The sequence below is a fragment of the Coregonus clupeaformis genome, chromosome 17, assembly GCF_020615455.1.
Source record: "Coregonus clupeaformis isolate EN_2021a chromosome 17, ASM2061545v1, whole genome shotgun sequence".
In the NCBI taxonomy this organism is placed as follows: domain Eukaryota; kingdom Metazoa; phylum Chordata; class Actinopteri; order Salmoniformes; family Salmonidae; genus Coregonus; species Coregonus clupeaformis.
In genome coordinates, this window is record NC_059208.1 from 40,365,847 (window position 1) to 40,390,087 (window position 24,241).

The 24,241-nt window shown below is 42.9% G+C and overlaps 1 protein-coding gene across 5 annotated transcripts; it reads left to right on the top strand.

Annotated features, from left to right (window-relative positions):
- The first annotated feature begins 623 nt into the window (after positions 1-623).
- LOC121586383 (claspin-like) lies at positions 624-22,692 on the top strand. 5 transcript variants are annotated; one of them, XM_041903016.2, is made up of 23 exons: positions 624-757; positions 1,571-1,691; positions 1,992-2,341; positions 2,440-2,586; positions 2,822-2,957; positions 3,123-3,225; positions 6,802-7,355; positions 7,617-7,793; positions 8,018-8,178; positions 8,450-8,640; positions 13,441-13,493; positions 13,605-13,795; positions 15,988-16,603; positions 16,694-16,754; positions 17,599-17,674; positions 17,757-17,839; positions 18,398-18,556; positions 18,826-18,947; positions 19,074-19,201; positions 20,592-20,718; positions 20,848-20,924; positions 21,083-21,244; positions 22,283-22,692. In XM_041903016.2, exons 1-23 carry the CDS (start codon positions 677-679, stop codon positions 22,400-22,402), a joined length of 3,996 nt encoding a protein of 1,331 aa, XP_041758950.2. In that variant the 5' UTR covers positions 624-676; the 3' UTR covers positions 22,403-22,692. The 5 variants fall into 5 exon arrangements, with proteins under 5 accessions (XP_041758950.2, XP_045082257.1, XP_045082258.1 ...); XM_045226322.1 differs by having other exon boundaries at positions 17,602-17,674; XM_045226323.1 differs by having other exon boundaries at positions 1,992-2,326.
- The last annotated feature ends 1,549 nt before the right edge of the window (positions 22,693-24,241 follow it).

Below are 24,241 nucleotides of genomic sequence, written 5' to 3' on the forward strand. Positions count from 1 at the left end.
GCATGCGCGAGGAGGTGCTATAAATTCATTCTGCGCTTGCGCAGAACGAATGACAGCAGGAGCAAAAGAGCACCACCCACGTACAGTTATGGTTAGTACACTACTCACACCTTTTACTGTAAATGTGACTCATCATACAATAGGTTACTAAATCATAGTACAGTACTTACGTAGCTGTATCTTAATTGTATGTCATTAGACTATACATGATCATTTCATCCCCTATCTCCAGATCATCTTGCTACATTTCCCCCAAACTCTTGTTTACCTTACCCAATTAAACACTAATTGTTATTTTGATTCCACTTACTTTTACTAACTCAGGTGACAATATTTTCTTGACATTGCATTGAAAACAAAATGTAAATGGTCTGTGTTAGAAAATAAAATAGTTCATAAACTGGCCTGTCCTGTTTTTGTCGTGGAGTGGGGGTGGACATGTCTGGTCAGCTGTGTAACCGTAGATTTACCAATCAAATGCTTTTCCTCTGTCATTGGCATAACCACCATCCAACGATTGGATGAGGGTGGACATCAATTTTGAGTATCATCCAATAGAAAAGCACAACGACAGTGACTGACAGATGTAAGGATAGACTATCATTGTCAGCGCGCGAAAGATCAAAAGTGGTTAATTCAGAGCAAGAACAAGCGGGAGGGAGAGAAAGTTAGCTAAATGCGGATTAATAACACCATTAGCCATAAAAGCATTTTTACACCAATAGTACTGTCTTATGGTCGGAAAGAATTGAATACGGTACGGAAGTTTTGGTTTCACGGTTTTAATGCAGGTTCACTGCAAATACACAACATAAAAGGCAGATAAAGTTAAGATGAATCTGGTGGTCTCTCAACAGGTAAGAATGTATATTTTCAAATTGACAAGCGCCTAAAGTTAGTTACATTAGCTAGCTACATACCAATACATTGTTTAATTAGTTGAACGTTTAACTAACGTTAGCTAGGTTAACAACTTATTCTGACTAAAATTAGGTGAGGCTTGAGTCCGCCATAACCCCACGCTAGTTAGCTCGCTCGCTAGCTCGCTCGCTAGCTACCTGACTTGTTACTCTTGATTGGAGTAACTAGCTAGCAATCATCGTCCTTTGGCTAGTTTGAACGACTGTGTGTTAGACATTTGCATAGGGTAACACTGACTGTGTGAGCAATGAACATGGTGTTAACTGAAAACTCTTCTAGACAGTTTCCTATGTGTAACATTAGCCAGTGTTGAATGTCCAGCTGGCTAACTACCGTAACCGTCTGTTCTTTGTGGCAGCTGAGAGAGAAGGCGCCACAACAGCCATTTGGCGACCCAACATTGAACAACAGACAGGCATCAAATTTAAGCAAGCAAGATCATTCACCTAAATTTACAATGTTTTTTTTTCTTCACGTTTCAATTTCTCAATGTTTACATCAGTTAAACTTATGTCTTGTCACTGGAAAGAAGACAGACCATGATTATTTTGTAGGAAAGAGAGGAACAAAGTCACCAGCATGGTTCAAAACATGGTTAAAACAACATCCACATTTAGGTGAATTTCTGACAGTTTTTTTCTCTATCCAGGCACTGGAGCTCCCTGCCGTGGTCCCAGTAGCCGAGAGTGATTCAGACAGCGGGATGGGCTCACCAGTGGAGGAGATGCAGATTGCTTCTGAGATGATTAGCAATACTGTCAACCCGCAAGGTACAATGACACAACAAAACGAGTGATCCGTGCCTAAACAGACCACCTGACCAGAGCCCCCTCTTAATGTTAATAGACTGCTCTGGACTGGGCCATTTGCTCGGTGATGAGAAACAATGGATTGTCTAGTCTTTGACTTTAGACTATCCAACCATCGATGCAAACTACAGTACTTGACAATTCAACTACCAATGCAAACTAACCTACTTACTTTAATAGGAAATAGTTTGCATTGTAATGTAAACAGAATACCACCTTTCCCGCATTAGTCATTAAGATGGCTTGTAATATCTTTCCCAGATTCGGATGATGACCTCACAGTGAACCGGCGGTCCCGTTGTCGGAAGGCCCTGAGAGACAGTGACAGCGAGGAGGAGGTGCATGAGATGGCAGAGGCTCTGGTCCTGTCAGCATCCAGCGGAGATGAGATGGAGACTGCTGAGGAAGAGGTCAAAAGGGCAGAATTAAAGAGCAAGAAGGTATCCCGGATAGCCCCTATCGACAGTGATGAGAGTGCGCCAGAGAAGGAGGAAGAGCTGGTAAAAAAGGATGTGGAAGGGAAGCGGGAGAAGAGCCAGAGACACAGAGAGAAGAAAGAGAAGTGCAGCAAAGCTGTGGAGCGACTGAAGAAGAAAGTGAGACCTGAGGAGGTGGGGTTGAGTTATAGTGATAGAAAAAGTGACAGTGTAAAATGAAGAGTTTTGATTCAAAGTAAAGACTATTTTTCCCATCACTCTCTGTTTTGTAGAAGACCCCTTTGCCCCGTACTCAGAATGACAGCGGCTGTCTCCTTGGTGACAATGACCTATATGATGCTGGTCTGGATGATGATGAAGAGGAAGAGTCTCTGGACGCCATCAGAGCAGCAGTAAAGCAGAAAGCCAAGAAGCACAAGGTAAGGGTAATATTTAAAAGTCATATCTGTAGTTCAGGAGTAGGTGTGAGGTCACTAAAAAGCAAACGTATGCCCAAAATAAATCACCCAGGAAACTTCTTGAATGTGAAGTGGTTTGTGAGTTCATTTGAGTTTATGGCTAATCTTACATAGCTTTGTCTCTGTATATTGTGCTGTGCAGGTAGACAATGCACTGTATTGTACGTCAGAACTATGCTCTGTATCTTTTCCTTAGGAGCCTTTATTTGATGATGATGATGAGGGAGATGATGAGGCTGGACCGAAACAGCGTCCCCAGGAGAGGAAGGCAGCTCGAGCCAGCAAGGAGGCCATGAAGCAGCTGCACAGTGAGACCCAGAGGCTGGTCCGAGGTCAGTTTGTTTTTACCTTCATATTATAATAGTGTGTCCCTATATGGAGTGTATTGCCCGTGTTCCACTATGCTTTGTCTCTACATGGCTTGTTACACACTTTTCTTGTGTGGCTTTATTGTCCAACCCAGTCTTTCTTGTTACATGTTCTTAATTCCTTTGCAGAATCCACATGTGGGCTGCCCTACCACATGCCTGAGCCCAAGAGCATCGACCAGTTCTTCAAGAGGAGAGCCCGACCTGAGGGTTCTGCTATGGCACTATTGAAGTACGTAGACATTTTTCTATCTGGATTTCTTTACTTCTTCCAGCTTTGTCTTTGCAATTACTGAACTATGCTCGTCTGGTTTTGTCTAAATAATTTAAAGTAATAATCTGCGATTGCTACACCCATTCTTGGACTTTTAAATTAATGATATATACCCATTTGATTCTTTAAGACATAACTTATAAATTCCTCATGAGCTTTGTTCAACTGTCATACCCTATCAGACCCAAAATAGCTTGTTTAACTCCTTTGTTTGTCAACAATATAATGTAAACAAACACTGTATAGCCTCAAAACATGGTTAAAACAATACTTTTTATATAGGTGGTGGTAATGGGGGGGAATCAATAGTTACATATCGCAATATTATTTCGGATTATATTCTATTGATACTTTGAAAAAAATATACATACATACAGTCAAAAGGTTGGACACACCTACTCATTCAAGTGTTTTTCTTTATTTTTACTATTTTCTACATTGTAGAATAATAGTGAAGACATCAAAACTATGAAATAACACATGGAATCATGTACTAACCAAGCAAGTCTCTTCTTCTTATTGGTGTCCTTTAGTAGTGGTTTAATAATAATATGCCATTTAGCAGACGCTTTTATCCAAAGTGACTTAGTCATGTGCGCATACATTTTTACGTATGGGTGGTCCCGGGGATCGAACCCACTACCCTGGCGTTACAAGCTCTACCAATTGAGCTACAGAGGACCACGGTTTCTTTGCAGCAATTCAACCATGAAGGCCTGATTCATGCAGTCTCCTCTGAACAGTTGATGTTGAGATGTGTCTGTTATTTGAACTCTGTGAAGCATTTATTTGGGCTGCAATCTGAGGTGCAGTTAACTCTAATGAACTTATCCTCTGCAGCAGAGGTAACTCTGGGTCTTCCTTTCCTGTGGCGTTCCTCATGCGAGCCAGTTTCATCATATTAAAAATAAAGAAAACCCTTGAATGAGTAGCTGTGTCCAGACTTTTGACTGGTACTATATACAGTGCAAATTAATTACTTAAAAATCATACAATGTGATTTTCTGGATTTTTGTTTTAGATTCCGTCTCTCACAGTTGAAGTGTATCTATGATAAAAATTACAGACCTCTACATGCTTTGTAAGTAGGAAAACCTGCAAAATCGGCAGTGTATCAAATACTTGTTCTCCCCACTGTATATGTATACAGTACCAGTCAAAAGTTTGGACACACCTACTCATTCAAGGGTTTTTCTTTATTTTTACTATTTTCTACATTGTAGAATAATAGTGAAGACATCAAAACTATGAAATAACACATGGAATCATGTAGTAACCAAAAAAGTGTTAAACAAATATTTGAGGTTCTTCAAATGGCCACCCTTTGCCTTGATGACAGCTTTGCACACTCTTGGCTTTCTCTCAACCAGCTTCACCTGGAATGCTTTTCCAACAGTCTTGAAGGAGTTCCCACTTATGCTGAGCACTTGTTGGCTGCTTTTCCTTCACTCTGCCGTCCGACTCATCCCAAACCATCTCAATTGGGTTGAGGTCGGGGGATTGTGGAGGCCAGGTCATCTGATGCAGCACTCCATCACTCTCCTTCTTGGTAAAATAGCCCTTACACAGCCTGGAGGTGTGTTGGGTCATTGTCCTGTTGAAAAACAAATGATAGTCCCACTAAGCCCAAACCAGATGGGATGGCGTATCGCTGCAGAATGCTGTGGTAGCCATGCTGGTTAAGTGTGCCTTGAATTTGAAATAAATCAGACTGTGTCACCAGCAAAGCACCCCCACACCATAACACCTCCTCCATGCTTTACGGTGGGAAATACACATGCAGAGATTCTGTTCACCCACACCACGTCTCACAGAGACACAGCGGTTGGAACCAAAAATCTGCAATTTGGACTCCAGACCAAAGGACACATTTCCACCGATCTAATGTCCATTGCTCGTGTTTCTTGGCCCAAGCATGTCTCTTCTTGTTGGTGTCTTTTAGTAGTGGTTTCTTTGCAGAAATTCGACCATGAAGGCCTGATTCACACAGTCCCCTCTGAACATTTGATGTTTGGATGTCTGTTACTTGAACTCTGCAACACATTTATTTGGGCTGCAATTTCTGAGGCTGGTAACTCTAATGAACTTATCCTCTGCAGCAGATGTAACTCTGGGTCTTCCATTCCTGTGGCGGTCCTCATGAGAGCCAGTTTCATCATAGCGCTTGATGGTTTTTGCAACAGCACTTACATTTCCGTATTGACTGACCTTCATGTCTTAAAGTAGTGATGGACTGTCGTTTCTCTTTGCTTATTTGAGCTGTTCTTGCCATAATATGGACTTGGTCTTTTAACAAATAGGGCTATCTTCTGTATACCTCCCCTACCTTGTCACAACACAACTGATTGGCTCAAACGCAGTAAGAAGGAAAGAAATTCCACAAATTAACTCTTTTAAGAAGGCACACCTGTTAATTGAAATGCATTCCAGGTGACTACCTCATGAAGCTGTTTGAGAGAATGCCAAGAGTGTGCAAAGCTGTCATCAAGGCAAAGGGTGGCTATTTAAATAATCTCAAATATAAAATATATTTTGATTTGTTTAACACTTTTTTGGGTACTACATGATTCCATATGTGTTATTTCATCGTTTTGATGTCTTCACTATTATTCTACAATGTAAAAAAAATAATTAGTAAAAATAAAGAAAAACCCTTGAATGAGTAGGTGAGTCCAAACTTTTGACTGGTAGTATATATCTATCTCTGTGTTTCATTTTGCTAGGTAGTGTTTGCTAGCGCTAGTCAGCTGTACCTTTGCCAAAATGCCAGTGTTTTTCATCCTATAACTGGTTCTCATCTTTTTAAATAGTGAGCCAACATGTTTTCAGCACTTTTATTTCCATGACTGATCAAAGCTAATTTTCTCATGCTCTCTCTTGTCTCTGCAGCAGACATATAGTAAGCAATATGTTTGGAACATAAAATCGCAGTATCCAATCGCAATACATATAGAATCGCAAAACATATCATATCGGCACCTAAAAGCCAATTTAAGCTTGATCCGAAAATGTGGTCGGAGGCTCCGTATGGAGGGTGTGACGCAATTGCGGAGCCTCCCGAGGCATGCAGAGGCCAAATTGAGCTCCGTACTGCATCGACGTGCGCCTCACAAATTTTGTAATGATTGACATGATTGGTTGACGGGAGGTATAAACACAAACTCACTTCCTTGACGACTTCCTTCACAACAGCTCTGCACTGCTCCGCGAAGCGTAAGAAGTATGAATGCCCTGACTTCTGCAGAGGCCGCATCACAGTAAATGCTGCATGTCTAATGCAGACATCGTATTGACCATGCAGCTCCTTTTAGTATCGTGATAATATGGTTTTGTGAGGTCCCTGGCAATTCCCAGACCTAATAATAGGTGGTCAGTCCTTGCATCCATAGCTCTGTCTATGAATTTGAGTTGTTGCATTTCTCCAGCCCCATCCCTCAGCTTTTTACCAAAACAGTGGTGGGGATTCCGCTTTGTTATTGTTTGAAATGCAGATTGCCCCTTTAAGCATATAACCCCTTTTTTTTTTTTTTTTAGATCTGCCAAGTATCAGGACTTGATAAAGGAGGCAACCCCAGCACCACCTCCCACCAACCCACCCAAGGAGCCCCAACAGCCCTCAGCCTCCCTGGACCCACCCTCCACCCAGACCCAGGCTCTCTCCCAGCCAACGGCCACCTCCTCCCCACACCAGGAGAACCACAGCAGGGCAGGTGAGACCTCTCCAACCCAGGAGCTCGATGACGATGAATCCCCACTACCTGAGCTGGCTGCCATTATGCAGGGGGCCAATATTTCAGGGTTAGATGGTGCTGAAATTCCACCACCAGAGTCTATGGGGGCTGGAATCCCAGACCAGAACCAGGCAGAGGACTCCCAAGCCCAGGAGATAGAGGCGAAGGCAGGGGATGGGGATGTAGCTCTGCCGTTACCTGCTCCAGCCATTGTGGACCCCATAGCACCACCAGTTCCAAAACCCAAGAAGGACAGGCTGGCCAGACTGAGGGAGCTGGGGGTGGAGCCCCCGCCTGTCCCCAAACTGTGTGCTGACGATGGGTCCTTCGATCTGGAGCCCCCTCAGGTTAACCCAGGTGAGAGCACAACAACAAATATTCAGCTCCATAATGTCAGCTCTGTAGCACAGTATTTCCCAAACGCTGGGTTGGGGTTTAAAGCCTTGTGTTTAGATGCATGCTTTTGTACATTTGTGGCACACAAAATTATTTTGGTGGATCACAACACAACTCAAGCCACCGAAATGGGTGAGCTTGAATGAATTGGGTTGAAGAAACCCATTCAAGTTGGTTGTAATGTATCGTCTTCTGTAGTCAACCTGTTTGTTTTCCCGTCAGGCGTGGAGGCATTGAAGGAGCGTTTCCTACGCCATGTCCAGCCCGTGGCCCGGCCCAGAGGGGAACGCACCATGCAGCTCAGCGTCATCCGTAAAGACAGCAGTGAGGAGCTCCACCAAGACACTGTCACCACCACCATCAAGGAGGGGGAGGAGGAGGCTGCACACACCGCGCCTGGTATGGACATAGTACCGTACATCACACCAGGCCTGTTACAAACACCATCTCACACACACATTCTCTCTAAACCTCCACACTCTCTAAAAGAGGCATCCCATATGACTCATAGCAAGGCAATTTCCTGAAATCCACCGCCAAACATATTTCCAAATGTCTTAATTTCTCGGTCCACTGCCTGCAATAATCTTTCCTAACCAGTCCTGTGTTCCCTCTTTCCTCAGGTGAGAAGCTGACCAACCTGAAGTACCGTCTGCAGCAGGCCATGGCTGTAAAGAGACGGGAGGATAGAGAACGCAAGGCTGCCCTCCATCGCCTAGACAACGAGGACTGTGGCGAGGAAGAGGAGGAGGAAGAGGAAATGACGGATTCCGAGGGGGAAGAGGTAAGAGTGGATCGGCGGCTTTGACATTTTACCCCCACCCACCGCACTTGCCTCAGGCATTCTTTGATTGTGTCAGTCAGTGCTGTCCGTACACTTTTCGTGGTGGTGCTCGACGATTGGAACCAAAACATTAAAGATCAAAACTTTTAAGTGGAAAAATTAGACTAAGGGTAATAGAGGGAATGTCTTGATCAATTAATGGTTAGGGAACCGTTAATTATGTTGGTGTGTTTCAGAGTTTGTCAAAACCTGTTTGTTTGTCTCTCCACAGGGTGTAGATGAGCTACTGGGGGGTGGTGATGCTGATGATGAGGAAGAGGATCAGGAGGAGGGCAGCGTGGCACAGAGGGGTGTGAGGAGCCCCTCCCCGTTAAGATTAAAGGGTCCCTCTCCCCCACCAGACCTGCTCAACACAGACGGAACCCTCATGCTGTTTGCCAACAGCTCCTGCTCGCGCACCGGGTATGCGTGTGTGTGTGTGATGCTGATATTTGGGAGTCTCGGCCATGTACATAGGCTGTCAGTACGTGGCCTTCAGATTGCAGGCAAGGCAAAGTAGCGCGCAAGGTACTGCTCCGTGTCGTCGGTCATGGGCAGCCTTGTTGTGTGGAAAAGGAAGTGCTATCTCTATCCACAAGTGTCCAGATGTCAGTGTCCTTCTCGAATCCTTCTAGACTGTAGTGGATTCAAATTATGTATTTAAAATGTGTGTAAGCCAGTGTTAATTTCGTCAACAAAAATAGTGACAAAAATATTCATCAAACACTTATTTTTCTGTGGCAATTGAGGAGACTATAACTGACTAAATGATTTTTCATTTCAGTTGACTAAAACGAGACGAAATTATCTCTGACTGAAATCTGACTAAGTGGACTGGACAAGAGTTTTTGGAGAGATTGAGAGCTTTTCAGTGATGAGCACAATTAATATAAGCAGCACAGATGTGCAGTCCTGTTCAGCAGTGGGAAGGAAGTACCTCACCTGGCACACCAGCTGGGGAGCAAGCGATGAGTGTGGGCAGATGGGCCCCAACTCCATCTCCAATTAATTTCTGTTAATGTAATTTATTTAGGCACAGTTTGTCAGTCAAATAAAAATCAACATTGGATCGGAATGACACTAACGCGTCTGCGTTTGCGCACATCACCTGCATGTGTGCGAGATGAGTGGTCAGGTGTTCAAGGAGAGAGAGACGGTCAGACATTGCTGAAGCAGGTAGGTATAGCCTATAAAATATGATATAGAGAAGACTAACTTGGTAGACAATTCAAAACATATCTTGTACCCGCTAGTTAACTGTTAAGCTATTATTAGCATGTATTAATGTTTTCGTGATGTACCCCCCAAAAAATCAGACACTTGCGAATAAGGCCATCAAAAGTTGATTTGTGCCTCGATCACACCTACAGCGTCATTGCGCAAAATGGTACGCAGCATCATCTGGATATGTGTGCAACAAAAGTTCAACATTCACCTTCTGCTACCATTTCTGTCAAGCCCTCTACGCATACAGTTTGATGCATACGTTCAATAAATCCAACATATGCACCACACAGAACGCACTGCAACTGCCTCTGCAATGCAATGGTGCAAGGCAAACGCGGTGTTCCATTTGGAAATGAGTGTGTTTCTGGTGTACCAAAACGCAAGACCCTGTCGGTGGGATTGAGGCGTTACTTTTATGAACGATTCATGTTTCTTTTTGACGAAATGAACAACTCACTTGGCAATTATATTATTTGGGATTTGGTTCAATCGCGGTAGATCAAATCATGTGAATCCAAATTATTATTTGTGAATAGCGAAAAGTAATTTTAGGAAAAAATATTTGATGTAGCCTTTCTTTTGGATTATGTGTCTTCAACTTGTTTTGTAGATGCGTCCAGTTGATTTAGGCATGCAATGTATATGACATTGCAACTCAAAAGATCCTAGTAAGCCTGCAAAGTAAACACTTCTAAGGTAGCTAAGAGGCTAAATATGACTTAACTCGAAAAGGTAAGTTTCCTGAAGAAAATTTGTGGGCTTGCTTCAGCTGAATAAAAAGATTTGTAGCCTACCATAGCCATTTGATCTTTAACATATTGAATGAGTGAATTATTTAAAAAGGCATAAAACGTATTTGTTTGCAATGTTATACATCAAGGGTGGTCAACCATCCTCCAGGAGACCTAATGGTGTGCAGGCTTTTTTTCCATTCCTCGTCTAACAAACCACATTTTGAGAAATTAGCTGCTCAACCGAACCTTGATAAACTGTCTCTGATGTGTTTGAGCAGGGCTTGATCAAAAGCCTGCACACCCAGTAGCTCTCCAGACTGAGGGTTGACCACATGTTTTATACAGTTGCCTAACAGGTATTCCACTTTTTTGGGGGGGTTAAGTGCCTTTCACAACGACAGGAGATGGTACATGGGATCAGAGAGCAGCCTCCCAGTGTTGATACCACATTACGCTTACTTTTTTATATGTACTTAGACGCCGCCAATTGTTGGTCATGGACATTTGTTAAGTCGTGGAAAAGTCATGAAATTCCATCTGTCAATGTGTATGAAATCTGGAGTATAGAAAAGTAGGCAATCTTTGAATTTGTAGTCTCGCTCAACCCTCCTACTTTCCCCACTGTATTTCATAGCCAGGTTCTGTAGCCAAGTCTCACTTTTCCTCCGAGAAAACGGCTTGATTCTATCCCTTACCGTTCAAAAGATATTATCCATAATACCAGCGTTTTGTTTATTTTTATCGTGCATTGGCGGGCAGCATTTTGCATTCAAAAAGCATAAAATAAAAAGCTGTTCTAAAGCTAGGTTACTTGCGGACTGGACCATTTAACCATTTGTTTAGGCTACACCTTGTTCAGTCATGATACGTTTTGGAACGTTCAGATAGAAATATGCTATGTAGAACAAACATGCCTCTGACATGTTGAATAATAATAATAATAATAAAACGTCTATATTCATGGATCTTCTATCTGCAACATTCAAGAAAGTTTTGCAACTGAACGTGGCCCTGTTAACATACCAGTAGCCTATATGCAAACATTTGGTGGCACAGAAAGGAAAAAGGATAGCAAACAATTGATTGACAAAATTCCTCTTGCCAAGTTACTCCGACTTAAGCGCTTGGACCAGGACTCGCGCACTGGGACTCGGACTTCAGCCATAGGGACTTGTGACTCGGACTCGAGCACAGGGGACTTGGGATTCAAGGTTTTGTGACTCGTCTAAATCACTGCGCGAACCCGTCATTTGCTCCTGTTCTACTTTTGGACACCAATGTGGCTGCGGCGTCTGTGGAACATTAATAACAATGGCAATGACGTGACTGAGGTGCAACCCATAGTACTTTAGGGGACCATCTGGTGATTTGTGCCTGGCTCGCTCTCCCCACGCCAGATAATTATCATATGGCCATATAATTATAATAAACTCAGCAAAAAAAGAAACGTCCTCTCACTGTCAACTGTGTTTATTTTCAGCAAACTTAACATGTGTAAATATTTGTATGAACATAACAACATTCAACAACTGAGACAAACTGAACAAGTTCCACAGACATGTAACTAACAGAAATTGAATAATGTGTCCCTGAACAAAGGGGGGGTCAAAATCAAAAGTAACAGTCAGTATCTGGTGTGGCCACCAGCTGCATTAAGTACTGCAGTGCATCTCCTCCTCATGGACTGCACCAGATTTGCCAGTTCTTGCTGTGAGATGTTACCCCACTCTTCCACCAAGGCACCTGCAAGTTCCCAGACATTTCTGGGGGGAATGGCCCTAGCCCTCACCCTCCGATCCAACAGGTCCCAGATGTGCTCAATGGGATTGAGATCTGGGCTCTTCGCTGGCCATGGCAGAACACTGACATTCCTGTCTTGCAGGAAATCACGCACAGAACGAGCAGTATGGCTGGTGGCATTGTCATGCTGGAGGGTCATGTCAGGATGAGCCTGCAGGAAGGGTACCACATGAGGGAGGAGGATGTCTTCCCTTTAACGCACAGCGTTGAGATTGCCTGCAATGACAACAAGCTCAGTCCGATGATGCTGTGACACACCGCCCCAGACCATGACGGACCCTCCACCTCCAAATCGATCCCACTCCAGAGTACAGGCAAACAAAAACACAAACACATACAGGCCTCGGTGTAACGCTCATTCCTTTGATGATAAACGCGAATCCGACCATCACCCCTGGTGAGACAAAACTTCAACTCGTCAGTGAAGAGCACTTTTTGCCAGTCCTGTCTGGTCCAGCAACGGTGGGTTTGTGCCCATAGGCGACGTTGTTGCAGGTGATGTCTGGTGAGGACCTGCCTTACAACAGGCCTACAAGCCCTCAGTCCAGCCTCTCTCAGCCTTTTGCGGACAGTCTGAGCACTGATGGAGGGATTGTGCGTTCCTGGTGTAACTCGGGAAGTTGTTGTTGCCATCCTGTACCTGTCCCGCAGGTGTGATGTTCGGATGTACCGATCCTGTGCAGGTGTTGTTACACGTGGTCTGCCACTGCGAGGACGATCAGCTTTCCATCCTGTCTCCCTGTAGCGCTGTCTTAGGCGTCTCACAGTACGGACATTGCAATTTATTGCCCTGGCCACATCTGCAGTCCTCATGCCTCCTTGCAGCATGCCTAAGGCACGTTCACACAGATGAGCAGGGACCCTGGGCATCTTTCTTTTGGGGTTTTTCAGAGTCCGTAGAAAGGCCTCTTTAGTGTCCTAAATTTTCATAACTGTGACTTTAATTACCTACCGTCTGTAAGCTGTTAGTGTCTTAACGACCGTTCCATAGGTGCATGTTCATTAATTGTTTATGGTTCATTGAACAAGCATGGGAAACAGTGTTTAAACCCTTTACAATGAAGATCTGTGAAGTTATTTGGATTTTTACAAATTATCTTTGAAAGAGGGGGTCCTGAAACAGGGACATTTCTTTTTTTTGCTGAGAATAAGATGTTATGCAGAAAGATATGTTGGTAGGACAAGGCTATGTATGTTTGTGTACATGGAAGTCGGTGGTTTATGTTTACTATAGGTTGAGGCAATACTAGACTAATAACTAGACTAAATCATAATTCAAATGGAAAAAATGTGACTTAATGATATTTTAGTAAAAATGACTAAATTACTTTTTTAGACTACATCTAAAAATAAATAAAAAGTGCCAAAATTAACACCGGTGTATGGTAAATGGATATGCTCAATGAGTTAGTATGTGTGTTATCTGTCCCTCCAAGTTGTTGACATTTTGTCTTTCTTACAGAGATGGTGTAAAGAGGACAGGGCCTGGTGGTCAAGACAGTTACACAAAGATGGGTGAGTAGACTGAATATATTTCACTATTTTTCACAACTATGCTACTTCAGAAAATACTCTCAAATGGTTATGAAAAATTGACGTTTCACTGGTAAAATTGTATTGCTACAGAGGAAGAAGATTCTCTGTCCCTGGCCAAGGACAACAGTCACAACAGTAGTTTTGAGCTGCTGGGCTCCATGCTGCCGTCCTACCAGCCTGTCAACCGCGGCACAACGGGAGGCAGGGGTCTGTCAGCCAGCACCTTCCGCTCCCGCTCACCCTGCTTCTTCAGACCCAGCTTTCTGGGATCTGCCTCCAAGGTGACTGTTTAGGAGGGTTTATATCATGTATGACTAGGGCCCAGTGTTTTCCTTACCACTGTATGACAGTATAAAAGTGTCAGAAGAGAGCCAATCATAACCACGCAGACCCCAGTATGCATGTCTCCCAGTAATGCATGCGTAATGTGAATTCAATCAGGGATGGCGTAATAGTAAATACTAATTTAACTGTAAATAATGTATGACATTTTAATGTGGCATGAACACAACCAGGCATGATGTTTTCATCTGATAAACCATGTTTCCGTCCACAGTTTTTATGCGAGTAAAGTCATACTGTATTAAAAAAACTATCACGACCGCTGTGATGGAAACAGGAAGTTTCGGTACCGTTTTATAAATGCTGACATAATAATTTGTTCATTCAACATGTTGTGATCTTTTTGTGTCTGTAAAATTAATAATGCGAGAAATGGTGGTGGAAACGCCTTTTATGTGCAAGTGTTGATATAATAACCATCATATCGAAGTAACTTGGAGTCACGCATGATATGGTATGTGGTCCTCCCTCTTCAACTCAGGAAACCATACAGTTTATTAGGCTGCAGATGAAATAAGTTATGATGAACTTCACAGGGTGATGAAAGTGCAAGGTGATGAGCTTGATGCTCCTTACAATAAATATCGAGGGTCTTATTCTGGTGACATGATGATCGATGCTTGACTGCCGTTTAACAATTTTAAAAGTCATCCGTAATAAACTAATCTCATGTGGACTAGCCTACCCATACAGCACACTGTATCTGCGAGCTGTTGGCTAGAGAACACGTGCGAAGTCCACAGTAAGCACGTTTGCTATTTAACGCAACCGTTTTTGTGACAAAACTATTGAGTTGAAAATGCGATGGAAACACATTGAACTTTAGATTTTTATTCGGTACATGAAAACTTAAAGCGGAAAAATACATTTTGTGTGCACTACGTCATCACTCACTGATTTTTATCCGCAACAAGTCCGTTTGGAAACACCACTGGTGGGAAAATGCGCATATTTTCTTTATGCAGATTTTAAAATATTTGCATGAAAATCTGTCGCAAATTAGATGGAAACCTAGCTACTGTCAAATCACTTAAAAAATGTAGGCTACCTGTGCACGTTTGATCCACTGTATAATGATTCCAGCATCTAAAACAGTGCACGCACCACCATTTTGATGAATGGAAAGGGCGTCTATTAAAACACCAAAAGTGTAATGACATTCAGCGATTTATTAGGCACACATGTAGCCTGAATTCATTGATGCCTCCACCGCTGTCAGCACGTGTCACGGTCCCGGCCAGTCATCTCGGGCTACTTTCACCCCTATTTTAGAGTTTTCTGCATAATTTATCATTTCCAACATTTTGTAGGTTATTTGTTGGCCAATTTAGATAGGCCTGCAGCTTCTATTCTGTCATTACTTGCTGCCCTAGAAGACAAAAAAGCGGAGCTCACCAGAACAATTTTATAAATTGATACAATGAATGCATCAATAACAGTCCTAAACCTAATCTAGTTGACATTGGTAAAGTTTTCTCTTCCATTTCTGCTCGCAGAGCGAGGATGTGTAAAGACCGGGGCAAAAATGCAATAGCCTAACTCTAAAATGGCAAAATATTTACCCTGCAAAATGTCCAAACGACATCAGTTTCACCGGTTTCAAGGAAATGAAAAGTTGTGAAAAAGATCCAACATGAATCTGATAAGATTTCAGTTCGTCCTGTATGCATATTTTATGTGGTTGAAATAGCCTACTTTCAGCTTTTATGTCACTTACAAAGAACGCACGTTTGCATGGTCCCTAACCGTGCATTTGCATTCTTTCAAGATGCTGAAAGAAATTAGTCATTTCTCCTCTCCTATTGCTGAGACAAAATTAACATTTGGTGTATAATTTTACTGCAACAAATATAATTTTATATTAGGCAACATAGAGTAATAGCCCTACAGTCAGTGTCTATATTTCAGTTACTACAGTAGACTACAACTTCTTTGTCCAAATATTTTTTATTTTTAGTTCAGATGTACTGCAGCATCCCCCAAACCCCTACTTCCACACAGACATGCTTATCTTAAGTTAGGATTCAGCCCTTGATGAAGAGGAAGAGGCGGTTTCTAATAAATGTTGAGACTGACTCGTTTGCGGAGACACATCCCCAGTATCTCATCCCTCTCTCTCTCCATCCCACAGAGCTCAGGGAAACTCTCCGAGCCCTCCCTCTCGCTGCCCATGGAGGACTCCCAGGACCTGTACGCTCCCCCCTCCCCCGGTGAGTCTTCTGGACCCCTGGGGGCCCCGTCCCAGGGTCGCTTCTCTCTGGAGGAGGACTCCCAGCTACTGGACGCCGACGGTTTCCTCAACGTGGGGCCCCGCACCGGCCCCCCGCGCTCCCACAAGAGACAGCTCATACTGGACAGCCTGGATGAGAACGCTATGGACGCTAACATGGGGGAGCTGTTAGGAATGTGCTCTGGGGGGTTTGGGACTGCCAGAGAGGGCGGCGTGGGAGGGCCTGGGGCCTCGCAGGAGGATGAATTGTTAGGGCTGTGTTCTAGAATGTTCCCTACCACACAGACTGAGGGAGTGAAGGAGAGGAAGAGAGAGGGAGGAGGAGGGCTAGGGGCGACGCAAGAGGATGAGCTACTGGGGCTGTGTTCGGGAGTGTTCCCCACCGCACAGGCAGAAAGGGAGAAGGAGGGAGCGGAAGGGAGGAAGAGAGAGGAAGAGAAGATGGAGTTAGAAATGGACAGAGACAATGACATGGATCAGCTGCTCGGCCTCTGCTCTGGGAAGTTTACTACTCAAGGTAAGCGTGTGTCTCCAAGTACTGGGTGTATGTCTGGGTGTTTGGGTGTAATAATGTTTTGGTTCCATTTCACTCAATCTCTCCATATAGGTGTCTCCCCCTTGCGATCCAACTCGAGCTACGCCCCACACTCTTCAACTGCTGAAGACAGGTAAAAAGAGCTAGCCTAATATAGTGGTCTATTAAAAATAAAAATAAAAACTCAGACGGAATCACTGATTTCAGACATTCAAACGGATTTCAACAATATTAATTGTATTGAACTTATTAGGATATCAACTAAGTGTATTGTAATTTATTAGAAAATTCATTCATTTGCCCAAGTTATTCATAAGACATTAACAAAATGCATCAGTGATTCGTATTTTCCTGCAACTTTCTGAAACAGCACAGGAGAACCTCTGTGTGTGGTGCTCGTATGTCTAGTCTACGCTCTGTGCAGCCGTTAGCGATAATGCTATTGATAACCGTCTGCTGGTAGATTGGAAGGCTTTTCCAAAAACCTTCTCAATTAATGTTAACTACAAAGTAGCCTATGCCTACCTGGCAAAATGATATCATGATTATTTGCATCAAACCAGTGATTATTTTGCTACAGAAACACTCTTAACCAAACAGTGGTCTCTAGCTGGTGTGCACATGCATTAACATCTGCGCACTACACCTAAAATTCAACATTTCTTAGATTTTACCAGACCTGAAAAGTGGTCTCCTGATGTAGTTTAAGCATTGTTCTGGACTTAGAACATCCAATTTTGAGGGTGAAAACCTGAAAAACTAAAATGAATTTAAACTAAATCAGGCAAAATATTAAACTGATTTTATAGGGCCCTAATATGGGATCTGATGACTAATTTACCCTCTGGGTATCAATAAAGTTTATTCAATTCAGTAACGGAGTACTATGTTACACTTCTTGTACTAACCACTTTGATATACTCAGGCTATACATTCAAAGAAATCCTAAGGTTAAATGCAATTCTGTGATGTTTCAGTAGTAAGAAACTGGAGGAGGAAGAAGAGGATTGTGAGTTTCGACTTCTGTCAGACGTGGAGAGCCAGAGTGAGCAGGTAAGGCACACACGTGCATGCGCTTGCATTGATGACGTATATCCCAAACAGCTGAACTAACTCCTTCCCCCTTTCCTTCCAGGAAGACAATGATGAAGAAGAGGATGAAGTGAACGAGGAGGAGAGGAAGGCTGGGTTTGCACCCCGGCAAGGAAAGAAGAAAATGTAAGTAGAGAGAACTGTTCCTGAATGATGAACTTGCGCAGCTCAAGTTTCAAGTTTTTGTCACGTGCACAAGTACAGTGAAATGCATTTCTTGCTTGCGCTTTCCCAACAATGCAGTAATCAGTAGTACTATAAAAATAAATTTTTAAAAAGTCAAGACGGCTGTTGGGTTTCCTTGACGATAGAGCCTATTAAAAAATGAGCTCAAAGACCGCATAGCACAGAGAAGGCATTAAATCCCATGCTGCATACAACACGATTCTGTTTTGCTTTGGCAAAGAGGATATGGGATTGATTCTTTTTATAGTATTTAAGTCAACATATCTCTCCCAGTGCCTCTACATTCACCTATACCTTAGTCTGTCAGTATAACTTTAGGTCTTAGGATGAGTGTCCACGCCTTATGTCGAATGTCCTGTTTCCTTTCGTTTTGAAAATTAAATCAATTGCACAAACTCTAAACCCCTTTTATATATCAGAATGCGGTTTCCACACAGAAGGATAGTTCAAGCCCACTTTATATTCACGTCGTCTGGTTGTGTTTTCTCCTCTCTCCAGGCGCATGGCAGAGTTTGTGGACTCTGAGGCTGAGCTCTCAGGTAGTGACGTGGGCAGTGAGGATGAAGATGACGGTGAGAATGAATATGAGGAAGAGGAGCTGCTGGACGAGCTGCCGTCTGATGAAGAGCTGCAGGACCAGGTCAACAAGATCCACATGTATGTACTGACACAGAAAACATTCTAAATATCCTCCCAAAAAATAACATTCTAAATACCTCGAACAAAACAATCAAAGAATAACTTCTATAGTCACTACTATTACTCATATTGGCTTACCTTAACAATGCACAATGTGTGTTACCTTTATAGAGAATGTTTGGTAGTAGAGGGGTTTCATTAGTTTTTATTGGAAAAAGCAATCCAATCATATGGTGTCTGTGTGAATATTTTGACCCTAAAGCTTAGTTTAATCCGCTCGTCTACAGGAAACATGTCCTTGACGACGACAAGCGGCGACTGCGGCTGTACCAAGAGCGTTACCTTGCCGACGGGGACCTGCACTCAGACGGCCCGGGCAGAGCTCGCCAATTCCGCTGGAAGAATATAGGTGAGTGTGTCTTGAGTTGGCGTCCTTCTACGACAGATATCATACTTTTCTATTCCACAAGCTTTATTCATCAGTCGTGTTTTAACCCAATGCTGACTTTGTTTTTGTGGTGCTTTTCTTCCATAGACGATGGCTTTGACATGGACGGAATGGGGGCGGAGGGGGAGGAAGAGGAGGAGGAGGAAGAGCTGGACCAGGCAGAACTGCAGAGGAGGAAAGAGAGGCTGGAGAGGGAGCAGTGGCTACGAGAACAGGTATACTTTATATACAGAAGTATATGGACACCCCTTCAAATTACTGGCTTCAGCTATTTAAGCCACACCCGTTGCTGACAGGTGTATAAAATCGAGCACACAGCCATGCAATCTCCATAGACAAAGATTGGCAGTAGAATGGCTACTGAAGAGCTCAGAGACTTTCAATGTGTCACCGTCATAGTATGCCACCTTTCCAACAAGTCAGTCGTCAAATTTCTGCCCTGCTAGAGCTGCCCCGGTCAACTGTATGTGCTGTTATTGTGAAGTAAAACGTCTAGGAGTGATAGGCCACACAAGCTCACAGAACGGGACCGTCGAGTGCTGAAGCGCATAAGAATCGTCTGTCCTTGGTTGCAACACTCACTACCGAGTTCCAAACTGCCTCTGGAAGCAACGTTTGCACTGTTCGCCAAGCAACCGCACACAAGCCTAAGATCACCATGCGCAATGCCAAGTGTCTGCTGGAGTGGTGTAAAGCTCGCCGCCATTGGACTCTGGAGCAGTGGAAACGCGTTCTCTCGAGTGATGAATCACGCTTCACCTTCTGGCAGTCAGGACGAATCTGGGTTTGGCAGATGCCAGGAGAACGCTACCTGCCCCAATGCATAGTGCCAACTGTAAAGTTTGGTGGAGGCGGAATAATGGTCTGGGGCTGTTTTTCATGGTTCGAGCTAGGCCCCTTAGTTCCAGTGAAGGGAAATCTTAATGCTACAGCATACAATGACATTCTAGACGATTCTGTGCTTCCAACTTTGTGGCAACCGTTTGGGGAAGGTCCTTTCCTGTTTCAGCATGACAATGCCCCGTGCTCAAAGCGAGGTCCATACAGAAATGGTTTGTCGAGATCAGTTTGGAAAAACTTGACTGACCTCAACCCCAACGAACACCTTTGGGTTGAATTGGAACGCCGACTGCGAGCCAGGCCTAATCGCCCAACATCAGTGCCCGACCTCACTAATGCTCTTGTGGCTGAATGGAAGCAAGTCCCCCCAGCAATGTTCCAACATCTAGTGGAAAGCCTTCCCAGAAGAGTGGAGTCTGTTATAGCAGCAAAGGGGGACCAACTCCATATTAATGACCATGATTTTGTTCGACGAGCACGTGTCCACATACTTTTGGTCATGTAGTGTATGTATAGCATATGGGAGTGTGTCGAACACTTGGTGTGTGTCATTCTATTCTGTCAGGGGAAACTCACTAGGAACCAAACGGAAGCAAATGGAACGAAACAGGGAGGGACCTACTTGAATTTGTCAAATAAACTCTCGTATTTGTTGCAAAAGGTTTTCCTCTTCGCTACGGTTTGGACTAATGATTACACCCCAGGTTTGTATTCTATGTAGTGTATGGTGTATCATGTGTGTCTAACTCCCTTCTGTCTTTCTAGTCGGATGCTAAGGCCAAGAAAGGGGAGGACTTTGACATGGATGAGGAGGAGGAGAAGATTGGAGAGGAGGACAGCCAGTTCATGAAGCTGGCCAAGAAACTGACCGCCAAGAAACTACAGAAGAAAGGTGAGCTGACATACAAGAGATATGGAATGAGATGAGAGAGATAAGAAAGATGACTGCGAATTTCAGTAGATTTACTCCTCTTTTTAACCCTCCCTTTATCTCAATCCCTCCATCTGTTTTGTTTTCCAGAGCTGCCTGTTGCACCCCAGGCTGAGAAGAAAGCCCCAACGCAGAACCCCTTCCAGAGACCTTCTCAACCCAACATGGTCAGTACCTTCCTCATACTAGTCCACTCTGGACTAGTAATCACCCTCCCTCCTCTAGTGTGACACTTATCACTATTGTGTAATCTGCTCCTTCTAAGAATCTTTATTAGATGTCTCTGACCATTTGACCTCGATTTAACCTTTGACCCCGACCTCAGTTGAAGAGGGGCTCGTTGCTCAGCCAGCCCCGCTCCGTGCTGCAGAAGCTGGCCTGCATCTCTGAGGGGAACCTGCTAGCCCCCCGCAACACCCGAGGGTTCGTCTTCCAAAGCCTATCGCCAGAGAAAGAGTCCTCGGCTGCAGAGGCCCCAAAAAAACAGGCAGGTCCAACCATGGAGAGAAAATATAATAATGTTAAATGTGATCCTGTGGGCCTAACACACATAGTTGGATGATAGTTGGTCAGTATTGTAGCTACACCCGTGTGCAGTGTTTCAGTAAACATGTTTTGTTTTTCTTGAAAGTCTCACTCTCCATTCCTAACAGTTTTCTTTTTTTCTGTAGAATGAAAACATCATTACACATTTAAGAACACATAGTTTCTTCTCTAGAACTTGTGACAGTTTGGTCATTACTGTACTTGTAATGATAGTCATGGGATGTTGGACTGTAGTGTTGTACTGATATCTGACCATATGGTGGTGCCAAAAGCCCAAGCTGTCAATGTTTCCCTGGTAAAAGCTGTGTTAGTGCAGTCTTTGTTTGACTAGATCCATTGCTCGCTCTTATCAATACCTTTTACTATGTTTGCATATACTGCAACTCCGCTTTTAGCTGAAAATGTGTACAACATTACATAATCCAAACTAGATATGTGTGGAATATCTATATCTAGATTATTGTGTGCATTATCTCAGAACCGATCAGGGAAAACGCAGCATCCGTCAAGGTTTCTACATTAAATTTAATTTTATCTTAGGACATTGACATTTGTCTTTCTTAAATTGGCTCAAATTTGGATTTGTCATAATGACATTTAATTATAATTACAATAAAATGTGGCCAGATCTTGCTAACCGGGTTAAGACTTTTGGGGAGTTCTGTTTTAAACTGAGGCATAATTGATCTTTTTAAATAGCTGTAGGACTGCTCAGAGTCATACAGACCTCCACAAACACAGCTGGACGTGTATAATTGTAATGGGACTCCATGCTGGCACCAAAATCTCCCAAATAATTACATTCCAGTAAGAAATTAAGAATCCCTAAATCGGAATGTTATCGTCATGGGACATTTGCTGCTAACGTGGTGGAGAGTTCGTTGACAAGCTCCGTATATCTCTGACTGGTTCTGGTCCATTATTTTAGCAACAGGAGTCATTTCCGATATTTAACTCTGAATATCTCTTTATTTCGCAGATGAAGAAGAGGGGACAAATAGAGGTTTTGGCCCCGGCTGCTAAGCGGCCATGTCGGGAAAACAACGCACCAGCAACCAAAGGACCTCAAAGAAGTATCTTCTGTTACCTGGAGAACTGAGGTGCCTGACAATTGTGCCTGATGTGCCAATCACACTCACACACACAACATCCGGAGTGTGTACTACCTTATAAAATCTGATGTCAACAACATTCACACTTTCTCCCAGGACCACATTGGCTCTTTTGGACAACACTTGATTGTGTCCTACTTAATTTGTGTCCTGAAAAATGTTTTTATCATGTAAATAGAATGGGTAGGATTTGTCTTTATTTTATTTTTGCGATTTAAATGTATTTGTTTTAAGTTTTGTAAATTAAAGCGTATTTTAACACATACTCTAATATCTGTGTTATCCTGGTGTTTTCTCTTCTACTCACAGGCAGGGTTCTTGTAGGTAAATAGAGGTACAGTGCCTTCAAAGTATTCCTACCCCTTGACTTATTCCACATTTTGTTGTTACAGCCTGAATTCAAAATGGATTAAATATTATTTTTTTCTCACCAATTTACACACAATACCCCATAATGACAAAGTGAAAACATGATTTCAGAAATGTTTGCAAATGTATTGAAAATGAATTACAGAAATCTAATTTACAGAAGTATTCACACCCCTGAGTCAATGCATGTTAATCACATTTGGCAGCGATTACAGTAGAGTCTTTTGGGGTAAGTCTCTTAAGATTTGCACACCTGAATTGTACAATATTTGCCCGTTTTTATTTTCAAAATTCTTCAAGCTCTGTCAAATTGGTTGTTGATCATTGCTAGTCAACCCTTTTCGAGTCTTGCCATAGATTTTCAAGCAGATTTAAGTAAAAACTATGTTGGCCACTCGGGAATATTCACTGTCTTCTTGGTAAGCAACTCCAGTGTAGATTTGGCCTTGTGTTTTAGGTTATTGTCCTGCTTACAGGTGAATAAATATCCTAGTGTCTGTTGAAAAGCAGACTGAACCAGGTTTTTATCTAGGATTTTCCCTGTGCTTAGCTCCATTCTGTTTCTTTTTTATCCTGGGAAAACTCCCCAGTCCTTAACGATTACAAGCATACCCATAACATGAAACCACCACTACTATGCTCCATAATATGTTTGGGGCAAATCCAATAAAACACAACACTTTATTAATTACTTTGCCACATTTTTTGCAGGATTACTTTAGTGCCTTGTTGCAAACAAGATACAAATTTTGGAATATTTATATTATGTACAGGCTTCCTTCTTTTCACTCTGTCAATTCGGTTAGTATTGTGGAGTAACTACAATGTTGATCCATCCTCAGTTTTCTCCTTTCACAGCCATTAAACTCTAGCTGTTTTAAAGTCACCATTGCCTCATGGTGAAATCCCTGAGCGGTTTTCTTCCTCTCCGGAAACTGAGGAAGGACGCCTGTATCTTTGTAGTGACTGGGTGTATTGATACACCATCCAAAGTGTTATTTATAACTTCACCATGCTCAAAGGGGTATTCAATGTCAGCTTTTATTTTTTTTACCAATACCATGCCGAGGCTTTGGAAAAGTTCCCTGGTCTTTGTGGTTTAATTGTTGTTTGAAATTCACTGCTCAACTAAGGGACCTTACAGATAATTGTATGTGTGGGGTAAAGAGATGAAGTAGCCATTCAAAGATCATGTTAAACACTATTGCACACAGAGTGAGTCCATGCAACTTATGTGACTTGTTATGCAAAAAAAAATGTCCTGAATTTATTTAGGCTTGCCACAACAAAGGGGTTTAATACGTATTGACTCAAGACATTTAGCTTTTCATATTAATTAATATGTAAAACTTTGGAAAAACATTCCACTTTGACATTATGTGGTACAGTGGTGGAAAAAGTTCCCAATTGTCATACTTGAGTAAAAGTAAAGATACTGTACCTTAATAGAAAATGAC